At 68.1% G+C, this 26,836-nt stretch overlaps 1 protein-coding gene across 1 annotated transcript; it reads right to left on the bottom strand.

The window, feature by feature from the left end:
- Positions 1-42: 42 nt before the first annotated feature.
- Positions 43-25,739, bottom strand: MUC5B (mucin 5B, oligomeric mucus/gel-forming). Its single transcript, XM_053924119.1, has 49 exons — positions 25,619-25,739; positions 23,376-23,447; positions 22,735-22,791; positions 22,126-22,387; positions 21,911-22,025; positions 21,710-21,800; positions 21,455-21,561; positions 20,579-20,780; positions 20,109-20,234; positions 19,902-20,019; positions 19,670-19,808; positions 19,340-19,450; positions 19,093-19,162; positions 18,629-18,766; positions 18,140-18,304; positions 17,739-17,833; positions 17,326-17,452; positions 16,850-17,105; positions 16,315-16,370; positions 16,086-16,186; positions 15,819-15,970; positions 15,354-15,492; positions 15,160-15,273; positions 14,119-14,298; positions 13,210-13,449; positions 12,876-13,032; positions 12,550-12,678; positions 12,218-12,362; positions 12,061-12,104; positions 11,782-11,985; positions 7,484-11,569; positions 7,134-7,315; positions 6,729-6,900; positions 5,920-6,176; positions 5,628-5,814; positions 5,169-5,385; positions 4,888-5,066; positions 4,748-4,817; positions 4,398-4,498; positions 4,044-4,075; positions 3,574-3,754; positions 3,128-3,232; positions 3,003-3,040; positions 2,424-2,540; positions 2,007-2,093; positions 1,775-1,897; positions 1,510-1,555; positions 1,249-1,351; positions 43-726 (listed from the first exon to the last, which is right to left on the bottom strand). Exons 1-49 carry the CDS (start codon positions 25,686-25,688, stop codon positions 522-524), a joined length of 10,470 nt encoding a protein of 3,489 aa, XP_053780094.1. The 5' UTR covers positions 25,689-25,739; the 3' UTR covers positions 43-521.
- Between the last annotated feature and the right edge of the window lie 1,097 nt (positions 25,740-26,836).

The raw sequence follows: 26,836 nt of genomic DNA, 5'->3' as shown, positions 1-26,836 counted from the left end.
GGGAGACCCAGTCGGCAGAAGAGACTCCAGGACAACCACCCGTGCACAGTGCTCAGCGTTTATTTGTGAGATCGGGGCTGGGGGAGTGGAGGTGGCGCTTCAGGCACTGACCCCTCCCTGGCCGCCCCTCGGGGCCGTGGCTGCCTCAGCCCCAGGTCCAGACGTGGGCAGGTGGCCATCCAGCCTGCGCCGCCCGGGCAGGTGTCAGTGCTGCAGGAGGGGCTGGCAGAACCCACACTCCACGGGGCTCGAGGTGTGGCAGGGCCCGCAGGCCCAGAGTGGGGCTGCACAGCCCGGCCCCTCTGCTGCCAGGGAGGGGCGAGTCTGGTGGAGGGGTTGCTCGTCCCAGAGGGGGGTTGGCACTGATGGCGGGGCGGGCGACCAGGCGGGGCAGAGGGGCTCCCTGCCTCGTGCCCTCCTCAGCTGGACCCCCACTGCACTGTCCCCCGCCAGGGTGTGGGCTCCACCCAGGGCAGGTGGAAGGAGGGTGGGGGCGGAATGGCGTCAGACAGTGGTGGCCCCTAGGACAGCAAGACAGAGGCTCTGTCCGTGGGAGCTGCCGGCGAGGGCACGCAGGCAGGGGCGCAGCTGCACTGCTCCACATGGGTGTAGGTGTGTCGTACGACCGTCCCGTCGGGACACTGCAGGGCCACCGCCTCCTCGTGGGCCCTGGTCTCCTGGCAGCAGGTGCACCGCCGCTGCACGCCCGGGGCCTGGGGGGGGTACCTGCGGACACACGGCCCTCAGACGCGGCCTCGCCGCCCCGCGAAGCCCTGGGCTTGTCTGCGCAAATAGGGCTTCCCCGCCCTGGCCTGGGGCAGACTGGTGGGCGTTTGGGGCCATTTTGGACCCCTAGCTTTCCTTGCCAGGCACCCTCTACCCCCACAGAACTTGCTGACCCCACAGACCCCCTCCTCCAGGAACCTGCCCTGGGCCCGTCCACCCGCCTCTTCTGGTCAAGGGCTCACAGCTGGCCACGGCTCAGGCCAGGGGACGGGCTCTACCCTGAAAGCCCGGCCCGTGGAAGGCCCTGAGTCGGCCTCCAGAGCCCAGCTGGCCGCTTCTGGGCCCGGCTGTCCGGGGCTGGCTCTGAGGGCACTCTGCCGACAATGGACAGAGGTGGAGGCAGGGGAGCTGCTCTGTGGTCACCCTCTCCCCTTCTGCACCGCCCAGGACCCAGCACGGGGTGTCAGGCCAAGGGCGGGCCGCCAGGGTCACTGGGGGGCGGGCCGGGGCGGGCCCACTTACTTGGACACTCCTGGGCAGGGGCCCGCGCAGAAGGTCGTGTTGACCAGGGCCTCGCAGCCCTGGTGCCGCAGCACCGTCCTGTGCACGCGGACCCGGCAGGAGTCTGGACAGAGGAAAGGCGGTGGAGGTGGGGGCGTCTCAGCTGCCCTGACCCAGTGGAGCTGGCCGCTCAGGGTGGGGCTCTGAAGGCCTGGGCGGGAGCCCGTGGGTGGAGGCTGGATGGAGCTGGAGGGCAGGGGCCGGAGGGCGGCCTCCACTTACCCTCTTCCTCACAGGAGTAGCAGCAGCCGGTTTTCCTGAGGGTGCCCTGCAGCAGGGGACCGAGAGAGGGCTGGGGGCAGGAAAGGGCTCCAGACGCCCTCCTGGGCGGGGCCAACTGGGTGGGGATTCCAGTGTGGGCGTGGCCTCCCGCTGGGGGCGTGGCCTTCTGGGTGGGGTGTGGATTTCAGGGCGGGACAGGGCGTGGTGAGGGCAGGGCCTCCTGGACAAGGCAGCCACCCAGCTGTCAGATACCCCTGGCACACACCCTGCAACTGGACAGGTCCGGGCAGGCCTCAGGCCTCGGGATCAGCACGTGGACCCCACTCTCGACCTGGCAGTGGTACTGGGTGCAGTTGTCCACGAGGCTGTTGACCCAGGTCTCATTGGGCTGAAACGCACGGGGGAGTGGAGGCCAGGGGGCGGATTGTCTTGTGGTCCGAGAAGGGCTGGAGGGGAGGGTCTCCCGGCTGGAGGGCTGAGACCCTGCCCCACCTTACCTCGAGCACCCGGCCATCAGGCGTGAGGCAGGCTGTCTGCACGCATTCCCCACAGCACTGCGTGGCCACCACCGAATACTGGGAACCCTGGGGTCAGACAGAGACTCGTCCAGGCCTGGCTCTGAGGGAGAGGGGTGCCCCCTTGTCCTGCTTTAGCCACACCCCTGCTTCCAGCCCCCTCTCCATCTACTTCGGCTTTCCTGGAAGCTGACCCCCGTCCCCAGCAGCCTGCGAGCCCTGTCCGGCCCCACCTCACCCCGCCCCCCCCCCTCCCGACACCCCGCACCCGTCCTCCTGCTTCGGGACCTCCTTTAGGGGAAAACAAGACCCCAGCAAAGGTTGAGCTGAGGAGTCCACCCTAGAGTCTGGACACCAGGGACAAAGACGCAACCGGGTAGGCAGGCCGGGGCCGCTCACCAGGGGACAGGTGGTGTTGCAGGTGTCCTCCTCACAGCGCACGGTCGGCTCCTGGTTGTCCGCAGACAGGCAGGTGCATGTGTGGCAGGGAATGACCGCTGGGAAGGTTGCGCCAACCTGCAGGGGAGGAGAGGGGCGGCGTGGGTGGGCGGCCCACGGCAGGGTGAGGGCGCCCCGCAGGGACCAGGGCCGGGGGAGCCGGGGGACCGTGAGGCCCACAGCGGTGCTCTTTCTTATTCAGATGGAGTCACGGAGTGCCCCCTAGCTGGGCGCCGACCGTCAGAGCAGCAGGCCCCCAAGGGGCAGGGGTCTTGGGCAGATGGGAGGAGACCAGGAGGGTGTGGCCCTGCCCTGACAATTTCCGGGACGAAGCTTCTGGAAGGCCACCAGGTGTGGAGCCACACCCCTCCCATGGTCCCCTGTATCCCCACCGGCTCTAAAGGGCCCAGAGCTCCTCTGCCTGTCTGCTCCCAGGGCAGCAGGGAGCAGAGCTGAGGAGTGCAGGTCCAGAGGGGCCCGGGTGCCCCTCAGTGGACATACGGAGCCTGCCACCGCACCACCAGGCTACCGAGTCCTTACCCCATAGGAGGTGCCATTGTAGGTGCACAGCTTGGGCCCTGAAAGGGAGGGGAGGGCTGAGGACCTGCTGGGCAGTGGGGGGGTGCCCAGACACCCCCACCCCAAGCAGCACCCCAGGAACTCACTGCAGTTGAAGGTGGGGCAGCAGTCGCCCTCCCACTGGCTGCGCACCAGCTCCTCTCCGGGCCCACATTCCGGGGGGCTCTGGTGGCAGGTGCTCATGTTGCAGACTGCGGGAGAAGCGGGGTGCCGTAGGGGTGACCCTGCCCTCCCCACTGCGCCGGTGCCCAGGGTTTCCCCATATCGGAGCCAGGAAGTGTTTTATCTCTGTGGCCCTTCAGGTCCCCTCACTGTCACCTCCCTGGTCCTTCCCAAGTCCCTGGACAGACCAGAGGGCACCAGCTTCATTTTTAGGTGGAAAAGCTATCGCACCTCAGTGGTCCAGCAGGGGTCAAACCAGGACGTGGTGGCCCTCCTCTGCCCGCAGGCCCTGCTGGCCGGGCGTGCTGTGCCTCCCCCTCCTGCACTGCCCCCCCAACCCCCACCGGGCCCGCCGGGGGGCGGGGCTCACCACACAGCGTCTCCTTGCAGCACGGGCTGCCGGCCAGTGGCCTGGTCACGGGCACGAAGCCAGGCCGGCCACACTCCAGGGGCTGGGCCTGGGCCTCGCACTGCACGGGGACACACCGCACTGACACGGAGCCCTCGTCACACACGCAGGTCTGGCAGTCGCTGACCCACTGCTCCCCAGGCTGGAACAGAGCGGGCCAGTGGCCCTGAGGGCTGCTGGACGGTTCCCTGGCCTCTCGGGCTGTGCCCAGCAGCAGGCTAGGCCCAGGCCATCCGCTCGGCCTGGTCAGCACTTGGCCTCCCACTGTAACCCCCGTCTCTGGAGCAGCACGTGTCACACACCCAGGCACCCCCCAGCCCCCACCAGTCCCCCCACGGCTGCCTGGGCAGAGCTGGCTGCTCCAACAGGAGGGTGCTCCCTCCCTCCCTCCACTTGAGCGAGGCGGGGCCAGGTGGGGCGGAACCACTCACGAATTTCGGAAACCCGTCTGGTCCCACGCAGGCTGGAAGGAAAGGAGAAAGGAGGCTCTAGAGGTCCCAGGGTTTGCGGCCTGTGGCAGAGGCCCCAGGCGGCAGGGACATGTCCTCTCAGGCCTGGCCACCCCCCAGCCAAGGCCACTGTCCTCCCACCAGGAACAGAAACCGCTGGAGAGCTCAGGGCATGGCCGCACTGCTGCCAGCAGGACCGGCCAGGGCTGGACTGGGACCACGGGCGGTCCGACTCCGAGGCAGGATGGGCCCAGGACAGAGGTGTCCACCCAGTGCCTCCCCACCCCATCGTCCCCTCCACCCACTCTGCAGGCCCTAGTCACGGGCGCTGCTTACGGCACTCGGGCACACAGATGTCCGTGTAGGAGTTGAAGAGGGTGTGGCCGTCGGGACAGAAGCAGCCCTCCACCAGCCCCTTGTTCTCTGGGATCTGTCTCCTGCAAGGCGAGGGAGGCGGCCCTAGGACCCTCCGTCCAGGGACAGGCAGTGTGAGGGAGAAGGGCCGAGGGCATGGGTGGCATGCTGGGCCGGTCAACTGCCCTGGACGTCCCATGGAGTCCAGGTTGGAGGCCGGGGTGGGGGAAGAGTACCCCAGATATCTTGGCCCCTCCTTCTGTCCCCTCCTGGCTGCTCCCAGGCCCTTCGGACACTGTCTCCACCGTTCCCACCCTCCAGCTGGTGCTCACCTGGAGTCACAGGAACTGGGCTGTGCAGGGCCGCATGCCTTGTACACCTTTCCAGGTGGGCAGGTGAGATCTGGGGGCACAGAGACGGGTGTCAGGTGTGCCAAGGAGGCCAGAGCTCCCAGTGGCTGCCCCAGACTCACCGCACAGCCCGCCAGTGGCGTTCCGCCAGCTGCTGCACGCGCCACGGGCACGGCAAAGCGCCGCGTAGGCCTCCAGGCTCTGGCAGGGCGCCTCAGAGTGGCCACTCCGGCAGGCGTCACTGACGCAGGTGCTGAAGAACAGGCCGGGTGGGATGAGGCCGTGGCACCCGGCGAAGACGCTGTGGGCAGGAGCAGTCAGAGGTCGGCACAGAGAGCTGTGCGCTGGGCCCGGGCAGGGCCACAGCCCCAGGACGGCCCAGCGCCCCTCAGGGGGGACTCACTGGCTCAGCAGCAGCTCACAAAGGGGCGAGGCAGGGCACGGGGAAGCAGAGGGCACAGTGGGCAGCGGGGACGGGGAGTGGGCGGCAGTCGTGGGGGGCCCTGTTGGTGCCCAGCAGCTCTCAGGGACCAGCCAGTCCTTGGCCATGTCCTGACAGGTGGGGGCCACGGTGCCGTCAGGCCGGCGGCAGTCATCAGTCCTGTTGTTGGTGCAGGTGCCTGGGGAGTCAGGGGCCGGGAGGGTCACCCTGGGGACCAGGCTGGGCTCCCGGCCACTCAGGCCGCCGGTCTTTCACCTCCCCCTTCGCCCCACTGCAGTTATTGGTTTTGAACCACCGATCACAGCCTGGGGGCGGGGGGGGGGGGGGCGGCAGGGGGCATGGCCGAGCCTGGGTGGCTGGGCGAGGAGGGCGGAGCATGCAGGCATGTGAGCGCCAGGTACCAGCCGCGCCCCCACTCACCGCACTGGCCCTCGGTGTTGTGGCTGAAGTGGCTGAACGACAGCCGGATCTGGAAGACGTGCCCGTCTACGGCGACGCTGGCACCGATGGCCGGAATGTCGACACGCACCGCGGTGCTTCCCGTCATGGACACGCTCACGCCGCCCTTGCTGAAGCCATGGCTCACCCGGACGTGGTCGAAGAGGACCTGGGGACACATTGGGACACCTGTCGCGGGGGGCCGGAGGCTCCTCCTCTGCAGCCCACCCCTCGGTGCTGGGCGCCGCCAGCGGCCCCGTGTCCCCGCACCCACCAGGCTCTCCTCCTCCTGCCTGCCGGCAGAGGCGGTGGTGGTGGTGAGGACGACCTCCACGGACTCATAGTAGACCAGGAGGGCGCGGGGACACGGGGCCGCGGCCGCCCCGCAGTAGTGGTTGGCGAGCAGGACGGTGAGGTTCCCGAGGCGGGGGTGGATCTCCTTCACCAGGATGTGCGTGCAGGTGTCCCAGGAGGAGTAGGAGGTGCCGTCAAAGGTGAGGTAGTTGGAGCCGCCCCAGCTGCTGCAGGAGCCTGCGGACACAGACGACCCCTCACCCGGCGCCACCCAGCACGTGGCCTCGCGGCCTCACTTATAAAATGGGTGTGCTGGCTCGTGACCCAAAGACTTGTCCCCCACGACCCTTTGGGTGCGACCTCGTTGGGAAGTGTCTTCACAGCTGCTTTTAAGTGAAGGGCCGTGAGATGAGGTTATCAACCAGGATTATCAACCAGGTGGCCCCGAATTCAATGACAAGTGTTCTTAGGAATGACACAGAGAGGGGAGGGGCCACGTGAATGGGGGGCGACACAGCCACCACCCAGGAGCACCTGGACGAGGCAGGAAGGGCCGTCCCCTGCAGCTCTGGGGAAGAGCGGCCCCGTGACACCATCGCCACGGGCCTCTAGGCCGCGAGAGAGCCGTTCAGGCACCTGTTTGGGGTCCTTCCTGGGGGTAGTGGCACAGAAGGTCGCTCAAGACCTCGGGAAGTGTGCCCCTGTGGGCCCACTGCCACCCCACTTGCCCGTCGAGCAGGTGCCAGCAAGGCCACGCCCCCGGCCCCCCCCCAGCCCACCGCCTCTCACACTCGCACTCGTAGTGGTACTGGCAGGGGTCCTGCGGGCTCTGCACTTTGACTGGCTGGTGCCCGTTCACACAGGCCACCTTCTCCACGGGCTGCGGCTCCAGCAGGACGATGTAGTTGTTGCCCTCACACCGGACCACGGTACAGTCCTCCAGCGTCCAGGACTCGTTCACCTGGCAGGGAGTGGACACCAGCTCACCCTGCCCCACCACAGCCTCGGCCCCTGCGGACTCGGGTAGGGCTGTCCTTGGGCCTGGCCCGGCCCCAACCCTGTGCCGCCCTCCTGCCAGGGCCCCCCATGGAGGGCTCACTGCAGGGCTGGGGGCCACCCCAACTGGACACAGCAGCAGCCCCTGACCCAGAGCACACAGCAAGAACAGGCAGCAAGGGAAGGGGGGGCTCACACCTGCCGGGGAGGGTCGGTGAGGTTGCAGCCAGGAACCGGGGAGGTCAAGGGTGAGGCAGTTGTGGGCTTAGAGGGTGTGGGGGTGATGCAGGCGCCCTGGAAGCGGTCGAGCTCACAGTGCTGGTTGCAGAGGGCGTAGAAGTGGCAGCCGGCTTGGTCGGTCCTGTTGTAGACAATATCCCCTGTGGGAGAGAAGACCACAAACATAAGACACCCTGGCCAGCCGAGGAGGCTTCTGCAGAAGCACGTGTCACCGCTCGGGGCACGGGGCAGGGCACAGGGCATCGGCACCCCAAGGGATCGAGCGTCGGGCCGGGGTGTGTTTGAGGAGGGGGTGGCTCCTCACTGACCTGGTGAGAAGAGCTGCCCAAACGCCCGGCACAGGCAGGCGGTGGTGGGGCTGGGGGTGCCAGGGGAGGCCGTGGGCCTGAGGCTGCTGAGGGCGAAGGGGGACGTGCTGCTCCCCGGGGGCGGGGAGGGGGCGCAGTGGCGGTCACAGCACAGGACACGCACGCGGAAGTTGTGGCAGTAGGGTGAGGGCCCCGGCTGGTCGCGGTTGCGGCACAGCAGCCCGAAGCTGGCGTCGCACCGCACCACCTGCCCCAGCGCTTCCGGGCTCAGGTGCGGCGCCTCCTCCGAGCGGCACTCGATGCCCTGAGGCTGTTCACAGAAGACGTGCCCGGCGGAGCGGAGGGCCTCGAAGGTCTCGAAGTCACCCCCGTCGGGGGCTGGCGTGGGGTAGTTCTCGTCGAACCACGCTGTCCACCTGCACTGCTCCAGGCAGCCCTCAGAGGGCTGGGTGGGCGAGAGGGAGCTGGGCCTCGGGGGACTGGAGCGCAGGGTGGTCACCAACGTGGGACTTCTGGACGGGATGCTGGGAGTGGTCTGTATGGGGGAGGTGGCCAGGGAGCCTGTGCTGAAGGCACTGGGCGAGGCAGAGGGATGGGGGACCTGGGCTCTGCTGGTGGTCCTGAGGGGGGTGCCAGAGGGCTGGCTGGCAAGAGTGCTCGCAGTGGTCCCAGAGGACTCGGGGAGAGGCTGAGTGGCAGCCGAGGACCACCGTCCTGAGGTCCCTGCAGATGACTGGCTGCTTCTGGTGCTGGGGCTGGAGGGAGGGGCCCGGGACGTGGCAGGGGTGCTGGGGCAGTGGCGGAAGTCGTCACAGCAGAGCACGCGAATCTGGTAGTTGAGGCACATCTGCTCCTGGCCTCGCTGGTCGCGGTTGCGGCACACCAGGCCCTCCTCCAGGCTGCACAGCACCACCTGGCCCAGCTCCTGCAGGGGCTCCTCGGGCCGGGACTTGGCCCGGCACTCCAGGCCCACGGGCCTCGCACACAGGGCCCTGCCGGCCGCCCGGATGTTGTCGAAGGTCTCGAAGTCGCCGCCCAAGGCCCCAGGCATCGGGTAGCTCTGGTCCAGCCAGTCCGTCCAGGCACAGCGAGGCAGACACTCAGTGGTCTTGCTCTGTCTGGTCGTGGTGACCGAGGGCACCATGGGTGAGGTCCGGGTGATCACTGGAGGCACCGACGGGCTGGGTGCGGCTGACGAAGGGCCCTGGGTGGTGCCCGGCAAGGGGCTGGTGGTCAGAGGAATGGGGGGCGGTGGGGATTCCCTGGTGCTGGCCCCTGAGCTGGTGGTGGCCTGGGTTGTGCTGGCCGAGGTGCTGGTGCCTCCGGGCTGGCCGGTGGGCCCTGAGACAGTTGTGGTGCGCCGGGAGGGTCCAATTAGGGTGGTGGCTGCTGTGGAGGGCGACGCCGGGGTGTGGGTGCTCCCTGAAGGCAAGGGAGGGGCGGTGGTGCTGGTGGCGGGTGTGGGGGGACAGTGGCGGAAGTCGTCACAGCAGAGCACGCGAATCTGGTAGTTGAGGCACATCTGCTCCTGGCCTCGCTGGTCGCGGTTGCGGCACACCAGGCCCTCCTCCAGGCTGCACAGCACCACCTGGCCCAGCTCCTGCAGGGGCTCCTCGGGCCGGGACTTGGCCCGGCACTCCAGGCCCACGGGCCTCGCACACAGGGCCCTGCCGGCCGCCCGGATGTTGTCGAAGGTCTCGAAGTCGCCGCCCAAGGCCCCAGGCATCGGGTAGCTCTGGTCCAGCCAGTCCGTCCAGGCACAGCGAGGCAGACACTCAGTGGTCTTGCTCTGTCTGGTCGTGGTGACCGAGGGCACCATGGGTGAGGTCCGGGTGATCACTGGAGGCACCGACGGGCTGGGTGCGGCTGACGAAGGGCCCTGGGTGGTGCCCGGCAAGGGGCTGGTGGTCAGAGGAATGGGGGGCGGTGGGGATTCCCTGGTGCTGGCCCCTGAGCTGGTGGTGGCCTGGGTTGTGCTGGCCGAGGTGCTGGTGCCTCCGGGCTGGCCGGTGGGCCCTGAGACAGTTGTGGTGCGCCGGGAGGGTCCAATTAGGGTGGTGGCTGCTGTGGAGGGCGACGCCGGGGTGTGGGTGCTCCCTGAAGGCAAGGGAGGGGCGGTGGTGCTGGTGGCGGGTGTGGGGGGACAGTGGCGGAAGTCGTCACAGCAGAGCACGCGAATCTGGTAGTTGAGGCACATCTGCTCCTGGCCTCGCTGGTCGCGGTTGCGGCACACCAGGCCCTCCTCCAGGCTGCACAGCACCACCTGGCCCAGCTCCTGCAGGGGCTCCTCGGGCCGGGACTTGGCCCGGCACTCCAGGCCCACGGGCCTCGCACACAGGGCCCTGCCGGCCGCCCGGATGTTGTCGAAGGTCTCGAAGTCGCCGCCCAAGGCCCCAGGCATCGGGTAGCTCTGGTCCAGCCAGTCCGTCCAGGCACAGCGGGGTGTGCAGACCCCGGGTGTCATGGAGGTTAGGGTGGGCAAGAGGGGGCTGGTCCTCCGGGTGGTGGAGACCCGGGTGGTCCCAAAGGTGGGACTGCTGGACGGGACCCTGGGGGTGGTCTGCATGGTGGCCGTCGGCAGCGCGGCTGTTTTGGGGGCACTTGATGGGGCAGGCTTGGTGGTTGTGGGTGTCCGTGAGGAGGTGGCGGTGGTCTGGGTGGACAGCAGGAGCTGGGGCGGCAGGGTGGGGGGCGCAGGGCAGTGGCGGAAGTCGTCGCAGCAGAGCACGCGGACGTTGTAGTTGAAGCACATGTTGAACTGCCCCTTCTGGTCCTGGTTCCTGCACACCAGCCCGGCTCGCAGGCTGCAGCTGACCACCTGGCCGATCTGGTCGAGGCTCACCTCCGGGTAGTTCTCTGCGCGGCACTCGATCTTCCGCGGTTCTCGGCACATCTTGCCGCCCGCGGCTCTGATGTTATCGTAGGTCTCCATGTCTCCTCCCGCGACCCCGGAGGTGGGGAAGTCCACGTCATACCATTCTGTCCACTCACACTTGGGTTCACAGTGGGTCGTGCCCTGGCTGGTCGTGGCCTCCGTGGTAGTCACGAGCACCTGCATCCCTGTTCTCAGTGTGCTCGTCCCAGTGTGTGACAGAGACGGCGGGCTGCTGGGGACCCTACCGGAAGTGCCCACTGGTGTTCTTGTGCTTGGCTGAGCTGTGGGGGTCCGCTTCGTCTCTGGCTCCGGGGTGGGTTCCTGTGAGGGGCCTCCCGTGGTCTCCAGCAGGAGTGTGGACTTTGTGGAGGCTGGAGGAGTCGGGGAGTTCCTGGAGGCGGCAGCGGCAGTGGTGGCGGCGGCGGCGGTGGTGGCGGCGCCGGGCCCGCCACAGTGGCTGTGGCTGCAGCACAGCAGGCGGACCCTGTAGTTGTAGCACATCTTGAACAGGCCCACCTGCTCGGCGTTCCTGCAGACCAGGCCGAAGCTGGGGTCGCAGTGCACGCGCTGCCCCAGCTCCTCCGGGCGCCTGTCAGGGAAGCTCTCGGCCCGGCACTCCACGTCCACAGGCCGCTCGCACACGGCGCCGCCCACGCTCCTGATCTTGTCCAAGGACTCCACGTCCCCCCCGGCCTCCTCGGCCTGGGGGTAGTCCTCATCGAACCACTCCGTCCACTGGCACCGGGGCTGGCAGGCGGTGCTCGGAGCCTCAGAGCTGCTGGCCTCCCGGGTCTCTGTGGTCAAGGCCATGGCTGTCTGGACGGTGGAGGTAGGCGGGGGCCTGGGGGTCGGCCTCTGGCTGGGGGCTGGGCCCGGGGGGGTGCTGCAGGGCACGTAGTCGCAGCAGAGCACCCGCAGTTCGTAGTTGTGGCAGAGTGGGGGGCTCTGCTCGCGGTTGAGGCACGTGAGCCCCCTCACTGGGTCGCACTCCACCTTCTGGCCCAGCTGCTCCAGGGGCGTGTTAGGAAGCAGCTGCGCCCTGCACTCGATGCGGCTCGGGCCTGGGCAGACCTGGTGGCCCCTCTCCCTCAGGTTTGCAAACGTCTCGAAGTCTCCGCCTCCCATGCTGGGCTCCGGACGGCTGCCGTCGTACCAGGCTGACCAGCGGCACAGCTCACGCACGCACACGGTGGAGACGGTGGGGACTGGGCCTGTGGGGGTGGGGCAGGAGACCTGGTTAGCCTCCTCTGCATTCTTGTCGGCCATGCCCAGGAGGTAGGGTGACACAGGACCCCTTGCCCCAGGGTGGGTCTGTGGGCCTCTGCGGAGTCCCGGTCCATCCCTGGCCCCAGGACTTCTGCCCAGAGCAACCGTTGGCTCTCCCTCCCTCACCCAGACAGTGGCTTCCCTGAGGTCAGCTTACCGGTCGTGGAGGGAGGAGCCACGGTGGAGGTGGAGGTGAAGGTGAAGGGCGTGGTGGAGAGTGTTCCAGGACATTCCGTGGCCTTCCGTGTGATTGTTCCGTTGTCTCCACAGACCGCGGTCAAGCAGCCACCCAGCCCATCGGTCGTGTTGTAGATGACCTCCCCGTAGCTGTGGGTCTTCCCCTCGTAGGTGCACTTGCAGGCTGGGAGTCGGGGCAGATACAGCACTCAGAGGCGCCCCAGCCCCTAGCGCCCCGACCACCCAGGCCCCGCCTTACCCGCGAGGCTGTGAGTGCACCAGATGCCGTCCGGGGTGCAGTCACTGGGAGGAGAGAAAGAAGTTGAAGGCCTAACTCGTCCTCCCACCCCAGCCCCCAGCCCCCAGGCCCCGCCCCACCACGCCCCTCACAGGCCCCACCCTCGTCACCCCCTCACCAGTTCTGGCAGTTCTCAGTTGTGGGGACACTGGTACCAACTTCGTGGTAGTTCCCATCGTCATCGTAGCAGCCACACTGGGCCACACACCTCATCTGGTCCTCGCTGAAGAATGGCTTGTTGGGCGGACACTTAGGGTAGCAGCCTGAGGCGGGCACGTGGTGGGAGAAGATTCACCCTCCCGGGCCAGGGGGTCCGCACCACCAGGCCCCGGGGGTGCGATGTGCCGGTAGCAGGAACCCACATGCCGCGCGGCACCCACCCCCACCCTGACACCTGAGCAGTGTCCCGGGATGAGGAATTGGGGCTCCCCGGGACGGTCCGCCCCTCACCTTCCTGGCCCGGCAGGTCCATCAGGCAGCGTCCACTGGGGTTCCGGCAGGTCCGCAGGCAGGGGACCCCGCAGGGCTGGTAGTGCCACTCGCACTCCCCGCGGGGGTTGTAGTAGTCGCAGAACAGGGCTGAGCGTGGGGGACAGAGGCCGAGGGCCCGCAGAGACTAAGGCGCCGGGGCCGTGCAGCCAGCCGGCTTGCCCTGGGAGGGGAGGGTCTCGGGGCCCCTTCTGGCATTCACCCCTGTTGCATTTCTCAGCCCCAGACTGGCAGCCTGCCTCCTCCCGCCCCCTGCCCTCCCACACCGTGGCTGGAGCCCGACTCACGGCAGACGTCGGGGCTGCGCCAGGACACGCACACGCCCGCCTCGCGGCAGGCCTGGGCGTAGGCGGCCACGGCCGTGCAGAAACACTCGCAGTCGCCGCCCGAGTCGCAGGCACAGGCGTCGCTCACGCAGGCCTCGTAGTACTTGGTGGGGTCGACCTGGGGGCCGAGGGCGGGGGGCCCTGCTCATGCTCGGTGGTCAGTGGGGAGAAGATTGTCCGTCCACCGAGGCCCAGCCCAGGCCAGATTCAGCTTCCTCTCGGAGGGAAGGAGGCCACCCCACCCGCCAGCCCTCAACCCCAGCTCCCTCACCCAGAGCCACTGCCCGCCCCCCACCTGAGAACGGCAGGCCTCGAAGGGGGCGCTGTTGATGAGGCTGCACTGCTTCTGCGCCCAGGACTTGCGGTAGGGGTTGGCGGTGCAGGGGTCCCTGGGGGCCGGGGCGTCCGGGCAGGACGGGGAGGATTTCCAGCTGTTGCCAAACTCCAGAGCGTCGCCCACCACGGACTGGCTCCGCGTGGTGAAGTCGTTGAGGGCGTTGTCGTCGAAGTTCCCGCACAGCCCGCAGACCCTCCCCTGCCGACGCAGAGACAGGCGGGCATGTGGGTCTGGGGCCGCAGGGAGCAGCCTGGCTGGGGAGGGGTGACTGCAGGGCACTCAGTCCCCTCAGGCTGCACCCAGTGACCTTGCAAGAGGACAGGTCTCACAGTGGGTCCTGCGGTGCACAGGTGGATAGGAAGCCAGGCAGGCAGGTGGGCAGGTAGACAGAGCATGCAGATGCGTGGGTGGACTTGTACACAGGTGAGTAGGTGGACAGAGCAGACAGATAGGCAGGTGGACAGGTGAAGAGGCAGGCAGACAAGCAGGCAGGCAGGTAGACAGGCAGTCAGATGAGTAAGTGAGCAGGTGGGCAGGTGGACAGAGCAGGCAGAGGGACAGGTGAGCAGGTGGACAGGCAAGCAGGTGGACAGAGCAGGCAGATTGGGTAGGTGGGCAGGTGGGCAGGCACGTACTTGCCCCTAGGACCTCAGCCCATGGGTGTGGAATCGCTGAGCGGAGAGCCAGGGAGCGGAGCGGCTGTCCAACAGGACAGTGACTCGAACTTGGGTCAGTTTGGTCTCCACACCCCTGTTTTCAGGAGCCCAGCCCTCAGCAGACCATCAGCTGCCAGAGGGTCCCACGAGGCTAGGCCTGTGCGGGGGGCTCTGTCCCTGCCTGAGGGTCCGGCAGCCTGCCCGACCTCACCTTGTAGTCCTGGTGCAGCCGGATGAACACGCTGGTCCTCCGGTCCCAGGACACGACCAGGCCGCTGCGGGCCTCGATGGCCAGATGGGTGCCCATGTATCGGACCCTGTAGGGCAGGTCTCCGCCCGGCCCCCTCTGCACCACCTTGTAGGTGGCCTCGTGGAGGATCACCTCATAGTTCTGTGGAGGGGCACAAGGGAACTGAGGAGCCAAGGCCCAGGCCTGGCCCGGGGCGGGGCGGGGCCCCATGGGTGCGCAGGGGCTGGAGGCACCAGGCTCTGACACCTCAGTGGTCTTCGGGAGAGAGGTTGGGCAGGGCATGCTGGGTGCACAGTGGGAGGCCTTGGGCAAGCAGAGTGGCCTCAGGCCCGGTGGGAGGGGTCGGGAGGTGCCAGCCGAGGCCCTGCCCTCTGTCCAGCGCTTCGCCCCACACCACTCCTCTCACCCGCACCCAGGATGCCGCCTCCCTCTGGCTCCTCCCTCTGCTGGCCCTTCGGGAGGCAACCCCCAGCCAGCAGCTCTGCTCTCTGCCCTGTGAGCTCCAACCTCCCTCCGCCGAAAAGGGATGTCCCGGCTGTGGTGGGTGGAATGGAGGCCCCCAAAACACAGTCCCTGTCCTAACCCTGGAAACCTGTGCATATGGCCTTGTCTGGAGCACTTTGCGGGTGTGACCAGGTTGGGGTCAGCAGATAACCTAGATTTGGGGGAGCCTAAGCCCAATGACGAGCATCCCTGTAAGAGAGGAGTGGGATGCACAGGCAGAGACCGGAGGGACGTGGCCCCTGGGAGCCCTGAGGAGCTGGGGGAGGGGCAGGACCCACCCCAGGAGCCCGCAAGCACAGCGCTGCCACACCGGGCTGCCTGAGCCCCGGCCTCAGACCACGAGGGAATGCATCTCCCCGGTTTAAGTGGCCGTGGCCGCTTGTTACAGCTGCCCCGGGTCACGATGCAGCGGGAGGGCGAGGGCCCCAGGGCTGGGGACCCCGACAGGGTGACCAGTCAGCTGTGGAGGGAGGGAAAAGGTTCGTCGTCGCCCCTCACCTCCAGGAAGAGCTTGATGGCCTTGGAGCAGGTGACACCTGTGGTCCCACAGGGAATGTTCTCCGTGACAATGCGGAAGGTGCCGCTGCTGCTGCCGTTGCCGCCGCAGTGGTCCTGGGGCAGGGGGAGACGCCACGCCGGTCAGGCCCGGAGCCTGGCGGCCCTGCAGGGCGGAGTGAGGGCGGAGCGCGTACCTGCGCCAGCGTGTACTCGCAGCTGCCCTCGAAGCTGTACCGCTCACCGTCGAAGGTGATAAAGTGGCCGTCCCCGTAGGCCACACAGGTGCCCAGGCAGGGTCTGTGACTGCAGACCCACCTGCGGTTCCGGCAGGTGCTGCAAGGGGTAGAGAGGAAGGTCCTGCTCACTGGGCCATGGCGGGAACAGTGATGGGGACCTGGCTGCAGCCCATCGGCAGGGGTCAGAGGAAGCCACTTCAGCGGCTCTGGGCTGCTGCCGCCCTACCACATGCCTGGCCCCTGGGGCACCTTCCAGAGAACAAATGGGACCATACGGGGCTTTCCAAAGGGTGAGGGCGGTGCCAGGCCTCAGCTCCTCTGTGGCCCCTGCCAAAGACCACCTGGCCACTGTCCCTGAGGCCTCTCAGCTGCCGCTCTCTGCCCACTACCCACAGCCCCACCTCTGAGAGGCCCTGGACCCACCAGGTGTTACAGTCCACCCTGATGGTGTCCCCGGGCTGGTAGGTGGCCTCATTGTGCAGACAGGGGCAGTCCTCCTCAGCCACGCAGCCCCCGCTGCCGTCGGACAGCAGGCCCGGGGGGCAGATGCAGCCGGACACGCAGTGCGCACTGAACTGCGGACAGAGGGAGCAGGTCAGCGACGCGCCCTCTGCTTCGGCCCAGGGGTCCCCAGGGGTGGGCACAGCCTCAGGGCAGCCACATGGCCACCCCCCCCCCCGGCTGACTCACACAGTCCACGTCCAGCACGTGGCAGCTCCGGAGGCACTCGGCCCCGAGCGTGCCGGCCGAGGCGTTGCTGCAGTCCAGGTACACCATGGGGGCCACGCAGCCTGCAGAGGGACAGCTCACTGGGTGGAGGCCACGCAGCCAGGACTCCACCCCAGACCGGCAGAGGCCCCTCCCGCTTCCCCCTGAGTAGGGGCCCCTGGCTGGCAGCTGGCGGGAGGGGAGGCAGTACCTGTTCTGGTCTGCTCCGTGGTGCCCAGGCAGCTCAGCTTCCCATTGGTGCACGAGCTACGAGAGAGACGGATGACCGACCTGGGCTGCTGCCCACCGGCCAGCCGACCCGGGCCAGGAGGGCACATGGGCCAGGGCCTGGTCACCAGGCAAGAATGTTGCCTACTCGTGGGGTCATGGGGAAGGCCCCAAACTCTGCAAAGGCTCTTGAGGATGTGAGCAAAGAGGCGGGAGACAGCCAGCCTCGGGTTGTGGAGGACCTGGCCCCGGCCAGTGAAGGTGCCCAGCCGGTGAGGGTGCTCCACCCACCCAGCACCCTCTGTGGGCCCTGGACCCTCGGAACTCCCTCTTGGGCCCGGGGAGAGGTCCTTTTTTACCAAAGGGCTGAGGGGTGGGCGGGAAGTTCCCTCCCCCGGGGTCCCCCTTGGGTTTCCCATTCCCCGAAGCATGGGGCGGGCGGGCAAGAACCCCTGCTTTTCAGGTGGGGGCCGGACGTCGGGGAGGGGCTGCTCAGGAAGCTGGGCAGCGGCCCTTACCACACCACACCGTGGTCATGCACCACCTCCCCGGGGGCCACCACAGAGCCATGGAAGTAGCAGGGACAGGCCTCGGCGGACACACAGCTGCCCATGTCATCCAGGAATGTGCCGGGGGGGCAGGTGCAGCCGTCCATGGGCACGAAGGTGACACCGCAGGTGACGTCAGTCTCGCTCAGGGCTCGGCAGGTGGGCTGGCAGCTGTGCACCTCGTAGGCGTAGCTCTGGGACTTGGGGCAGGAGCCCGTGTACTTGGCTGGGGGCAGGGGCAACACTCGGGTCAGAGGCTGGGCTGGGGTGTCAGTGGCCCGAGACTCAGTTTCCCCTCTGGAAGCGGGAACGGTAAGAACACCAGGTTCTTGGTTGGGTGGGGCAAGGGAGAGCCAAGATGCCGCTGAGGACCCTGGGTGGGGTGGCTACCCGGGGGTCCCCAGCACCCTGCCCAGCCTGGGAAGCCGGCGCCCCCGCACACTCACTGCAGACGCTGGCCCTCCAGCCGCTGAGCAGCACGCCCCGGGCGGCGCAGGCGCGGACGTAGGAGGACAGGGCGGCGCACAAGCAGTCCTCGCTCCTCTCGCAGTTGCAGGTGTCGAACAGGCAGTTCTGGGACGGGGCGTCGTGCGTCAGGGACCCCCGCCCACCAGAGGCCCCCTTCTCCCTGTCCCTCCTCCTGGGACCCCCTGCCAGCCTGGAGCTCCGCCTCCAAGGAGGGCCCACAGCACGGGCCCTTGAGGGCCGGGGGGCCCAGAAGCTGGGAGGGGCAGGAAGGACCCCAGCCTAGACCCCTCCACGGGAGCTGGCCCTTGACAGAGGAACCCAGAGGACAGGCTTCGAGGGGGACAGCTGCAGCCGGACACCTGCCCACCCTGGGCACAGGTCTGGCGCTCACTGAGTAGAAAGACGCAGGGCTGGCGACGGAGTGGCAAGTCGAGAAGGGGCCAGTGGGGTCCGTCAGCAGGGAGCACCAGCGCTGGGCGTAGTTCTCTGGGAGGAGGGGCATGAGGGGACTGTCACGGGGCGCAGCCGGCAGCCTCTTCCCCCTGCACCTGCGCCCCAGCCTCTGCCCCCCACACGCAGACCCTGCCCTGGCTTTGGGCTCGCCCACCGCCGTGTGGGCACTGCTCACAGGGTAGCATGAGACTCTGTCCAGAGACACGTCCCAGCACCCCACCCTGCTCACCCCAGACCCCGCTGCCTGCAGGCAGACATCGGGGTTCCCCTGCCCCCTGCCTGCAGGGCCTGGGTGAGATGGGGGGCATCCTGTACAGATGGGCCCTAGGGGCGGGGTACCGTTCTCCACGCTGAGGGCGCAGGGGTCCTCGAAGCTGTTCCTGACGTTGGGGCAGGCGGCCTGAGTCTTCCAGGTGTTGGCGAAGGCGGCGGCCGTGCCCTCCACCACGCCGCTGAGGGTCCGGAAGTCGTCGGCCTGGTTCTGGTTGAAGTTCCCGCAGAGGCCTGGGGGCAGGCGGGGCATCAGTCAGCAGGCCACCCAGCCCAGCCAGCTCTGCTCCCCGCCCGTGGGTTCTCCCACCCTGTGATTGTGGCTGCAGCTCCGGCAGGGGTCGGTGCCTGTGCGAAGCCCCCTGAGTGAAGGCAGCCTGGCTTGCTGTCCATCCCCCCTGCCGCCCCACGCCCCACCACACGTCAGACCAATTGGTCATCTGGTGCCCTCGGAGCTGCTGCCTCCCCAGTCCCCACCTCCTGCTACCCTCTGCACCCTCTGCTTGAAGCCACAACCTGGGTCCTGCCCCAGCCCCTCGGGCCCCCGCCCAGCCTCACCACACATCTGGCCTCGGTAGGCGGGGTCCAGCCTGAGGAACACCTGCATGAGGGGCACCAGCTGCACCTCCAGCTGCAGCCCAAGGCCCGTGTGCACCAGGATGAAGAAGGATGAGGGTCTGAATATGATGATGTTGGCTGTGGGGAGAGGGGCACGGTCCAAGGCCGCATGAGGGCAGGCACAGCCACGCTGACCACCAGCGCCTGAGGCTCCGTGCTCCTGGGATGAGCTGGGAGGCTGGACAGGCTCGGGCAGGTGTCCGGTAGCCTCCGGGAGCTGGGCAGGAGCCCGAATGCCTGCATGAGTCATGACTACGGACACCCTGCCCCGTCCTGGCAAACCAACCCCGGGATGTTCTGGAACTGCCCAAGGCCACGGAGAGCCAGCAGGGGGCCCAGTGGGCCCAGTGGGCCCAGGGCAGGCTCCCTCTGGACGTGGCCCCGCTGTCCCCGGGGCCCCGCACCTGCTGACAGGGGCAGCTGGGTGTAGATGGAGTTCATGAAGACCCCGCCGTTGGCCTGGATCCGGATGGTCTGGGAGGGGAGGTGGGGCCACAGTCAGTGTGGGGAGCGGCCCGGGGGGGTCTGGGGTGGTCTAGGGCAGCCTGGGGGCGGCTGCCCCTGGGCCGCAGGGTTTGGGGAGGGAGTTGGAGGCTGCTCCCCACGCACCTGGCCCCACCCCCATCGCAGGCGATGGGGCAGGACGCTCACCGTGTTCCCGCCGTTCAAGCTCAGTGTCACAGTTTTGAGGCAGTTCTCGGTGTCCGTCAGGCCGCACTTCCGCAGCTCGGCCAGCACGGCGAGGTCGCTGTCCGCACATTTCTAGGGCCAACCAGGGCGGGGGGCTGAGCGTGCATGGGCAGGGGCCCTGTGCCCGGGGCGCCCCCACAGGCCGCAGGCTCTCGGGGGCCTCTACACCAGCAGTCACCCCCAGGAGCTTATCTCGGGGTCAGGGAGCCCCTCGGTGCCCTGTGAGTGTGAGCCCGGGGGCTTCCCACTGGGGCTGGGACCCAGGAGGGGCTGTGGGGGCTTCGGCCACACCTTCGACAGGACGTAGCTGCAGTCGCCGTGCAGGTCGTAGAGCCTCTCGTCGTAGGTGGAGATGTGGGAGCCGCCCGCGACGGAGCAGGTGCCCGGGCACGGGAGGTCCCGGCACTGCCACAGCCCCCCGGAGCAGGTGCTGGGGGCCGCGAGCAGAGGCCGGTGAGGGGCAGGCGGGCCCACCCCCCCGCACCTCACCCCGGGTGGGTCGGGGAAGGGGGCGGGTTCCTACCAGGAGCTGCAGCTGGTGGTGAAGGAGGCCCCCGGGGCGTAGGTGCGGCCCCCGTGGGTGCAGGGGCAGCGTTCTAGGGGCAGGCAGCCTGTGTTCGTGAGGTCATCCAGCACCGTGCCTGGGGGCGGGGTGAGCAGGTCAGCTGCGCGTGGGGGATGGGGGCCAAGCGTCCGGGTGGGGGCTGCCCCCAAGGGCCGGGGCACCTGCCTGGGGGGCAGAAGCAGCCATCCACGCAGTGGTCCTCGCACACCTGGGAGCGCTGGGGACTGGAGCAGGTGTCCGCGCAGGGTGAGCCGCACTCCTGGTGCTGCATGCCAAGGGGGCACGTCTGGGCTGCAAGGGTGGGGGGAGCGTGTTTGGCCCCCAGAGAGCCACCTCCACTCCCACCTTCTGGGTGCCACCAGGGGTGTGCAAAAGCCACTGCCGGGCCTCGGAGCCCTGGGTCTCAGAAGCCATGGCTCTGCTTGTGCCGGCCCCCGGCCCTCTCCTGGGTTCCAGTGAGCTCAGCTTGCTGTGCCCCGGCCAGGCCCTCCCTCTGGGTGCCCTCGAGGGGCTTCGCCTGCCCTGTGTCCCCAGATGCCAGGTGTGCTCCCAGCATCACCCCCTCCTCAGGGTGGGCCCAGGGCCCAGGCTGCTTATCGGCGGCCCCTGGCCTAGGCCCGGTGACGGGCACTCACGGCAGAGGTCGGGGCCCCTCCAGCTCTGCGGCCAGCCCCCTGCGTGGGCGCACTGGCGGGAGTACTCGGTGAAGGTGGCGCACGGGCAGCTGGGGCAGCGGCACAGGTCCTGGGCACAGGCCGCCACGTAGGCCTCAGGGTCCACCAGCTGGTTGCAGGGTGCAAAGCCCGGGCCCCGCAGGGTGCGGCGGCAAACGCTGTCCTGGGGAGCACAGGGGCTGCGTGGGGACCCCGCCCTGCAGCCTTTGCCCCTTCTTCCCTTGTGGCTCCTCCCATCTAGCCTCCCACCTGCCTGTCCACCCCCCACCCCCACCCCGGCCCTCCTTCTGCTCAGTCGCTGAACGTGCCGGCCCAGGGCCAGAACTCTGCTGGGCTCTGGAGAGAGACCCACACGCTGTCCTGTCCCCACCCAGGCTGCAGGACACGCGTGGGTCTCCCCGGAAAGGTGCAGACCCCGCCCCTGGTGGTGCCCAACCCCCTTGAGCAGAGCAGCCCCTCCCCTCACAGAACACCCTCCTTCCCCAGCCGCACCCTGACCAGTGACATCCCGATTTAATGCTCGGGGTTTCAGCTGGTTTCGGGGATCCCAGAGCTTCCAGGCCACTTCCAAAGCTGGGGTTCTCCCGGCACCTCAGAAGGGCTCCCTTCGAGCCGCACGCGTGGCAGGGCCATGAGGGTGTGTTTGCACGTGCACGTGGGCCCACTCACGGGGACAGGGCCACCCACCCACTCAGATGTGCTGCCCACAGTCCAGGAGACCCTCCCCGGCCTGAACCCCCGGGGCCTGTCCCCCGGGATCCTGAGCCTGTCCTCCAGCCGTTCCCACGCTCCAGGAGGCAGGAGCTGTGGGTGGGCCAGGCCCGGAGAGGTGCCCACCTCCACGGTGCAGTTGTCGGCTGGGGAGGGCTGGGGGTCCTCACACTGCTCCGTGGGCCCGTCCAGCTTCTGCAGGTTCCCGAACTGCAGCGGGGTCAGCCTGGCGTCTGCAGGGATGGGGGTGCTCCGTGGGTGGGGGCCCCCCCGGGGAGGGTGTCTGTGCCCAGGCCCCGCACTGACCAGGCCCTGGTCCAGTGCCCAGGCGCACCCCCAGCCCCAGCTCCCCCGGAGCTGCCTTGCCCCAGCAGCACTCACTGTGGCTGTAGAACTCGCTGACAGCGCGGAGCCCGTTAAAGTCCCCGCAGAGGCCACAAGTCTGGTTGGCGTACTTGGGAGCCAGCTCCAGCTGGGGGTTAGAGAGGGGCAGCTTCAGCCTCTGCAGGCCTGCCAGGGCCCCCGCCGAACTGCTGGGGCCCCTGCAGCCAGGACGGGAGGGGCAGGGGGCGGGCATCTCACCAGGGCGCTGTCCTCTCCATTCCACATGAAGGTCAGCACCAGCCTGACCGTGACCTTGACATAGCTGCTGCTCTGCTCCACCAGCAGGCCGGCCTGGCTGTAGGGCAGCTCCTCCCTGGGGCACAAAGCTCTGGTCCTCACTGGGCCCTGGCTCAGGGCCGGCTCCAGTGCCCTCCTGTAGCTCTGACCCCTGAGCCTGCCCATGCCAAGCTCACCGCTGCCCGTTGATGAGGATGGAGCCGTTGGAGATCTCCAGCACCAGCCCCTGGGTCTTGAGGATGACGTGGGTGATGACAGGCCTGGAGCCGGCCCAGCCGCGGCGGAGCTGGACGTTGAAGTCCTCGTAGGCAGCCCCGCAGTGCGCGGAGAAGACGTAGTTGCAAAGGCCGGGGAAGCGGAAGATGTCACCGTCGAAGGTCTTGTAGTGGAAGTCACCCCAGGTGCTACACACCTGCCCATTGTGGGCGGGGTTCAGGGCTGCGGGGAGAGCATGGTGGGGCCCTGCGGGACGCCACTGCCTGCACCCAGCCCCCACAGGGGGCACCGACTGGGGCGTGGGGAGCGCAGAGGGTGGCCGCCCTGCAGCTGCTGCACCCGCCTCGCTCCCCTCAGCGCCTCTGGCTCTCCCGACCCGACGCCCAGCCCAGCGCCCCAGCAGGCCCTGGGGAGCTGTCCCCGGGGAGCTGTCCCCAGGGGGGCTCCCAGCTGCACCCAAGGTGGTCCAGCTGCCCAGTCGCCCCTCACCGTCCCAGCTTTACCCTAGATCAGTGACCCTCAGGGCTAGCAAGCCCCCCCACCATCAGCAGAGGACAGAGTCCACTTACGGCTCATGGTGGGGAAGTCAGCGATGGTGATGGGCGGGAGGAAGACCATGCGCTGGGCTGCAGAGGGAGTGCAGGTTGCGGTGGGAACACGGCCGGGCCGTCACGCCCTGCCTGGGACCTCACCCTCCTCGAGGCTGCCCCGGAGTGGTAGGAGCCCTCCGCCAACCCTGACCTACCCCAGGGAGCCCAGCACTAATGGGTGCCCCCTGCTGGAGCCTCCCTGTCTGCCCCAGACGTGCTCCTGCCCTGTGCTTTTCTGTGTATGTGTGGCCTTGAGTGTGTACACATGCGTGTGCATGTGACTGTGAGCATATGTGAGTGCATGCATGTGTGAGCATGTGGGTTTGTGAGTACACAGTGAGCACATGAGCGCATGCATGTGTGAGCGTGTGGTATGCGAGTGTACAGTGTGAGCACGTGAGCGCATGCATGTGTGGGTGTGGGTGCGCGCTGTGTGAGCATGTGTGAGTGTTTGAGCACCTGCTTTGCATCTTCGATTTCTTTCTTCTTGCTCAGCCCCCTCCACTGTCTCCTCCCCTGGGCAGACGGGGCCTGGGAAGGGTCTCTGTGCATCACAGAGCTGATGTGGGAAAGGGTCTCTCCCCACCGCCCCAGCCCTTCCAGCTGCTCAGGCCACATACCAGTGTCCACCCGCTGACCATTCTTGGCAGCTTCTGCGTCCGCCCAGGTCAGCTCCCCGCTGCCCTGAGTCTCTGGGAACCGGGGGTGGGATCAGTGAGAAGCCGGGCAGGCCACCACCACTCCCAGTAGCCTGTCCAGGGGCCCAGGGGCCAGTCTCCGAGGGTTGCAGGGTGGTGACCAGAGGAGCAGGCTCTGGCCTCCAGGTCACTCAGAGGGACAGAATGCAAGACCCCCACGGGGGTGGAAGTTTCTGGCAGGGGCTGCGCCTCTTCAGTGGCCTTGTGCTGACCCCCCACCCCGGCTACGAATTCGGGTTCTGCCTCATCCCTCATCCCACAGGTGACAGGGCAGGAGAGTGGAATCAGGAAGAGGCATTGGCCCCACTGACACTGGCCACCTCAGGGAGAGGGCTCTGCCCCATCCCACGCCCCTCAGAGAAGGACAAAGATAGGCTTTGTTGGGGAGAAGGCCACGCACAGCTGGGGAGGCTTCCGGGCGTGACTTAGCAAAGCCCCAGCCTGGAGCAGCTCCAGGCTGGGGCCACCAGGCCTGGCAGTGGGGAGCCCGGAGCCCAGGGCTGGGGTGGCCGGGGTGGCCTATGTCCGCCGCCTCCAGGCAGGGCCTCCCCGGCCAGCCTGACCGGGGCCGAGCCCCGGTGACGTCTCACTGCCTCAGTGGACGGGCCTGAGGCCCCAGGCCCCTGGCTATCAGGCTGGGGGGGGGCCCTTTGCGTGGCCCAGGATGTCTTCCCCAGGCCCGCGAGGAGTCCCTCACTCAGCCCCAGCCTGCACTCCATGTGTGTGGGGGGCAAGGTGGGGCCCCGGTGTCCCCGTGGCAGCCATTGCTGTGGGGGACGCTTCCTATCAGACTTTCCCAGCCAGACCACGGACACCTGGCACCCGTGGCACTGGCCCTGCGTCCACCTGTCCTTGCCCAGAAGCCCAGCTGCACCCTTCGCCCATCTATCCACCTGACCCCAGACCCGCCGCCCCTCCCCCCTGTCCCTGGCCCCATGGAGAGAACCCCAGTCATGTGGCACACCCTCCTCCGGGCTCCTTTCCAGGGGAGTCGGCTCCATGCAGGGCCCTCCTTGGGCGGGGGGACCAGCCCAGTGAGCCTGGGCCTCCATCGCTCACCGGAGAAATGCCCCCCACCGACCCCTCATCACTGCACATCCCCGGGCATAAAGGCCCTCCACTCGGGCCCACCCTCATCCACCCCTACCCGAGGCTTCGGCCCTCGGGGACCCCTCCCACTATTGTGCATCCACCCCCGCCTCACCTTGAGGGATTTGCCCCCAAGAAGAAGGAAGTGAGTGGAGGGTGGGACGGCCCCCGGCTCAGGTGCAGAGCCCAAGGTTGGCAGGCCCCCAGGAGCCTGGAGGAGCCCCACTGGGCAGGAACAGGGCTGCGCAAACTGGCACCCCAGCCCGAGCAGCAGGCCAGATGTGCAGCTGCCGCCAGGCGGCATCCCAGCACCCACACCAGGAGGTGCTGTGGGAAAGGCCCCCTCACTTCCAGCCTGGCTCACCCTAAGAAAGGGGGCCGAGAGCAGGGGCTTGGAGAGACAATGGCCCCCCTCCACCACCCCCCTTTCACCTGCCCAGACCCCCAGCTCAGGGGGAGGCACTGTGGGGACAGGCTGAAGGAGCTGAGTGCAGCTGGGCACAGGTGGGGACAGGTGTCACCCAGACAGCCCCTGAGGCTGCATCTTTTCTGTCGACTTAGGGGTATTAGGAGTCCTGCTGCTCCCGAGAAGCTGGGGACCATGGGGCCTCGGGGCGGAGGGACAACAGACAGACAGACAGACAGGGAGAGGCAGCTGAGGAAGGCTGAGCAGCAGGTGTGGGGGGGGGGGGACAGATGTGGCTCCTGGCCGCTGGCTGCCTCTTCACCCCGTGGCAGCCCTGTGTCCAGGAGGGATCTCCAAGCCGCTGTGGGGCTGCCCCGAGGGCAGAATGAAGGTGCACCATCACGCAGGGGCCGGTGCTCGTGGCTGTCCTTGCCCACTCTGATGGGGGCCTCACGGGGAGCAGGGAGAGCCCCAGACTCGGCCCCCTCACTAGTGCTCACCCCCCCAATCCCAGAGGCCAAGACCCTCTTGGCAGTTTCCCTGGGGGACCCAGCATCTCCTGGACACACGGGGTGCGGTCCTGCCTGTCCATTCTCAGCAGGAGAAGCCCCAGGCGAGGGCCCTGCGGAGACTGCCTGGGCTGTCACCGTGAGAGAGGGTTCCACCTTACCTGCTTTCTGCACCAGAAGCAGGGCCAGGAGGGCCCACGTCAGTGTGCGGCACCCGCTTGGGGGGCCCATCCTGGGGACCGGTGGGCGGGCGGGCGGGCAGGTGGGCAGACGGTGAATAGGGAGCAGGGCAAGGTGCTCGCTCCCCTGGGGGCCCTGGGGCTTATGTAGTGGCCAGGCTTGGCACTGAGCCCAGCTCCTGGCCACGGGGGCACTGTCCTGTCCTCCTCACCAGCCACGTGTGTTTGCTCTTGGGGAGGGGCCGAAGCAGGAAGGTGGTGTGGAGGAGGAAGGATTTCAGCTCGGGCCCCAGAGCACAGGACCCCCACCCCCAGCAGCTTCCGAGAATCGGCGGGGAGAGGGGGTGCCGTCTACCCGAAGCCACACCAGGGCAGTGGTGCTGGGGGCCCTCTAGCCAGCAAAGCTCCTGCAGGTGGGCTACCCAGGTGGATCCTGCCCGCAGCAGCCCGCACCTCCCTCAGCAGGGGAGGGTGGTCAGCACGCAGCCGCTCACTCAGCCCCATGGCCAGCCCCTCCTGCGAGCCTGGCGGAGGCTGAGGGGTCTGAGGGGAGCAGGCCTCGGCCCACCACCTGTCCCAGGATGGGGAGGGGGCTTCAAGGCCTCGAGCTCACTGCTCATTTGGCCGGGCAAGGGCCCTGGGCTCTGCCGCCCAGCTGGGGGATGTGGTTGGTCAGATGTGGAGGGCGGGGTGCCTGGTCGGCGCTGCTTCTGGGGGTCCCAGGAGGAGGCTCGTGCCTAGGAACCCCACATGCAGACCAGTGCCCCTTGTAAGTCTCTGGGCTCCTGTTTGCTCCCAAGCTCAAGTTCAGGGGGAAACATCCTGGTTCTGCTGCTCAGAATTGGCCTGTACCTGTCCAAAGACGCCCTGGTCAAGGCAGGGCCGGGCTCCCAGCCGGGGTCCCAGGCGACCCCACCACACTCCCGAGGCTGGGGTTCTGGGACCCGCCTGGGGTCCTGAGCCCACAGCAGGCCACGCGGGGACCGATGTGTGATCCCAAGGGTGACATGCCCCTTGAGGCCCCAGCGGGGCTGATGGGTCACCTTGGGGGGCCGGGGAATCTCTCCACCAGGACCTGCCCCAAGTTGGAGCCACAACAGCTGGCTTCCCAGCTAGCCAGTTGGGTTTCAGGGTCATATGGTAACCAACACCCCAGCCTTCTCACTCTGGCTATTATTATAGGGTTGTCACCCCACACCC

This window comes from Desmodus rotundus, chromosome 5, assembly GCF_022682495.2.
Source record: "Desmodus rotundus isolate HL8 chromosome 5, HLdesRot8A.1, whole genome shotgun sequence".
NCBI classification, from domain to species: Eukaryota; Metazoa; Chordata; class Mammalia; order Chiroptera; family Phyllostomidae; genus Desmodus; species Desmodus rotundus.
Note: the sequence above shows the minus strand (reverse complement) of the source record. Positions and strands in the feature narration are given on the sequence as shown.

Excerpts from the sequence above, each read along its gene's own strand:
- MUC5B (XM_053924119.1), bottom strand. The coding sequence starts at position 25,688 with ATGGGCCCCCCAAGCGGGTGCCGCACACTGACGTGGGCCCTCCTGGCC. Across the intron at positions 20,020-20,108 it reads TGGCTGCTTCTGCCCCCCAG|GCACGGTGCTGGATGACCTC; the intron begins GCAGGTGCCCCG and ends CCCCGCCCCCAG. Across the intron at positions 19,809-19,901 it reads ACCACCAGCTGCAGCTCCTG|CACCTGCTCCGGGGGGCTGT; the intron begins GTAGGAACCCGC and ends CGCGGCCCCCAG.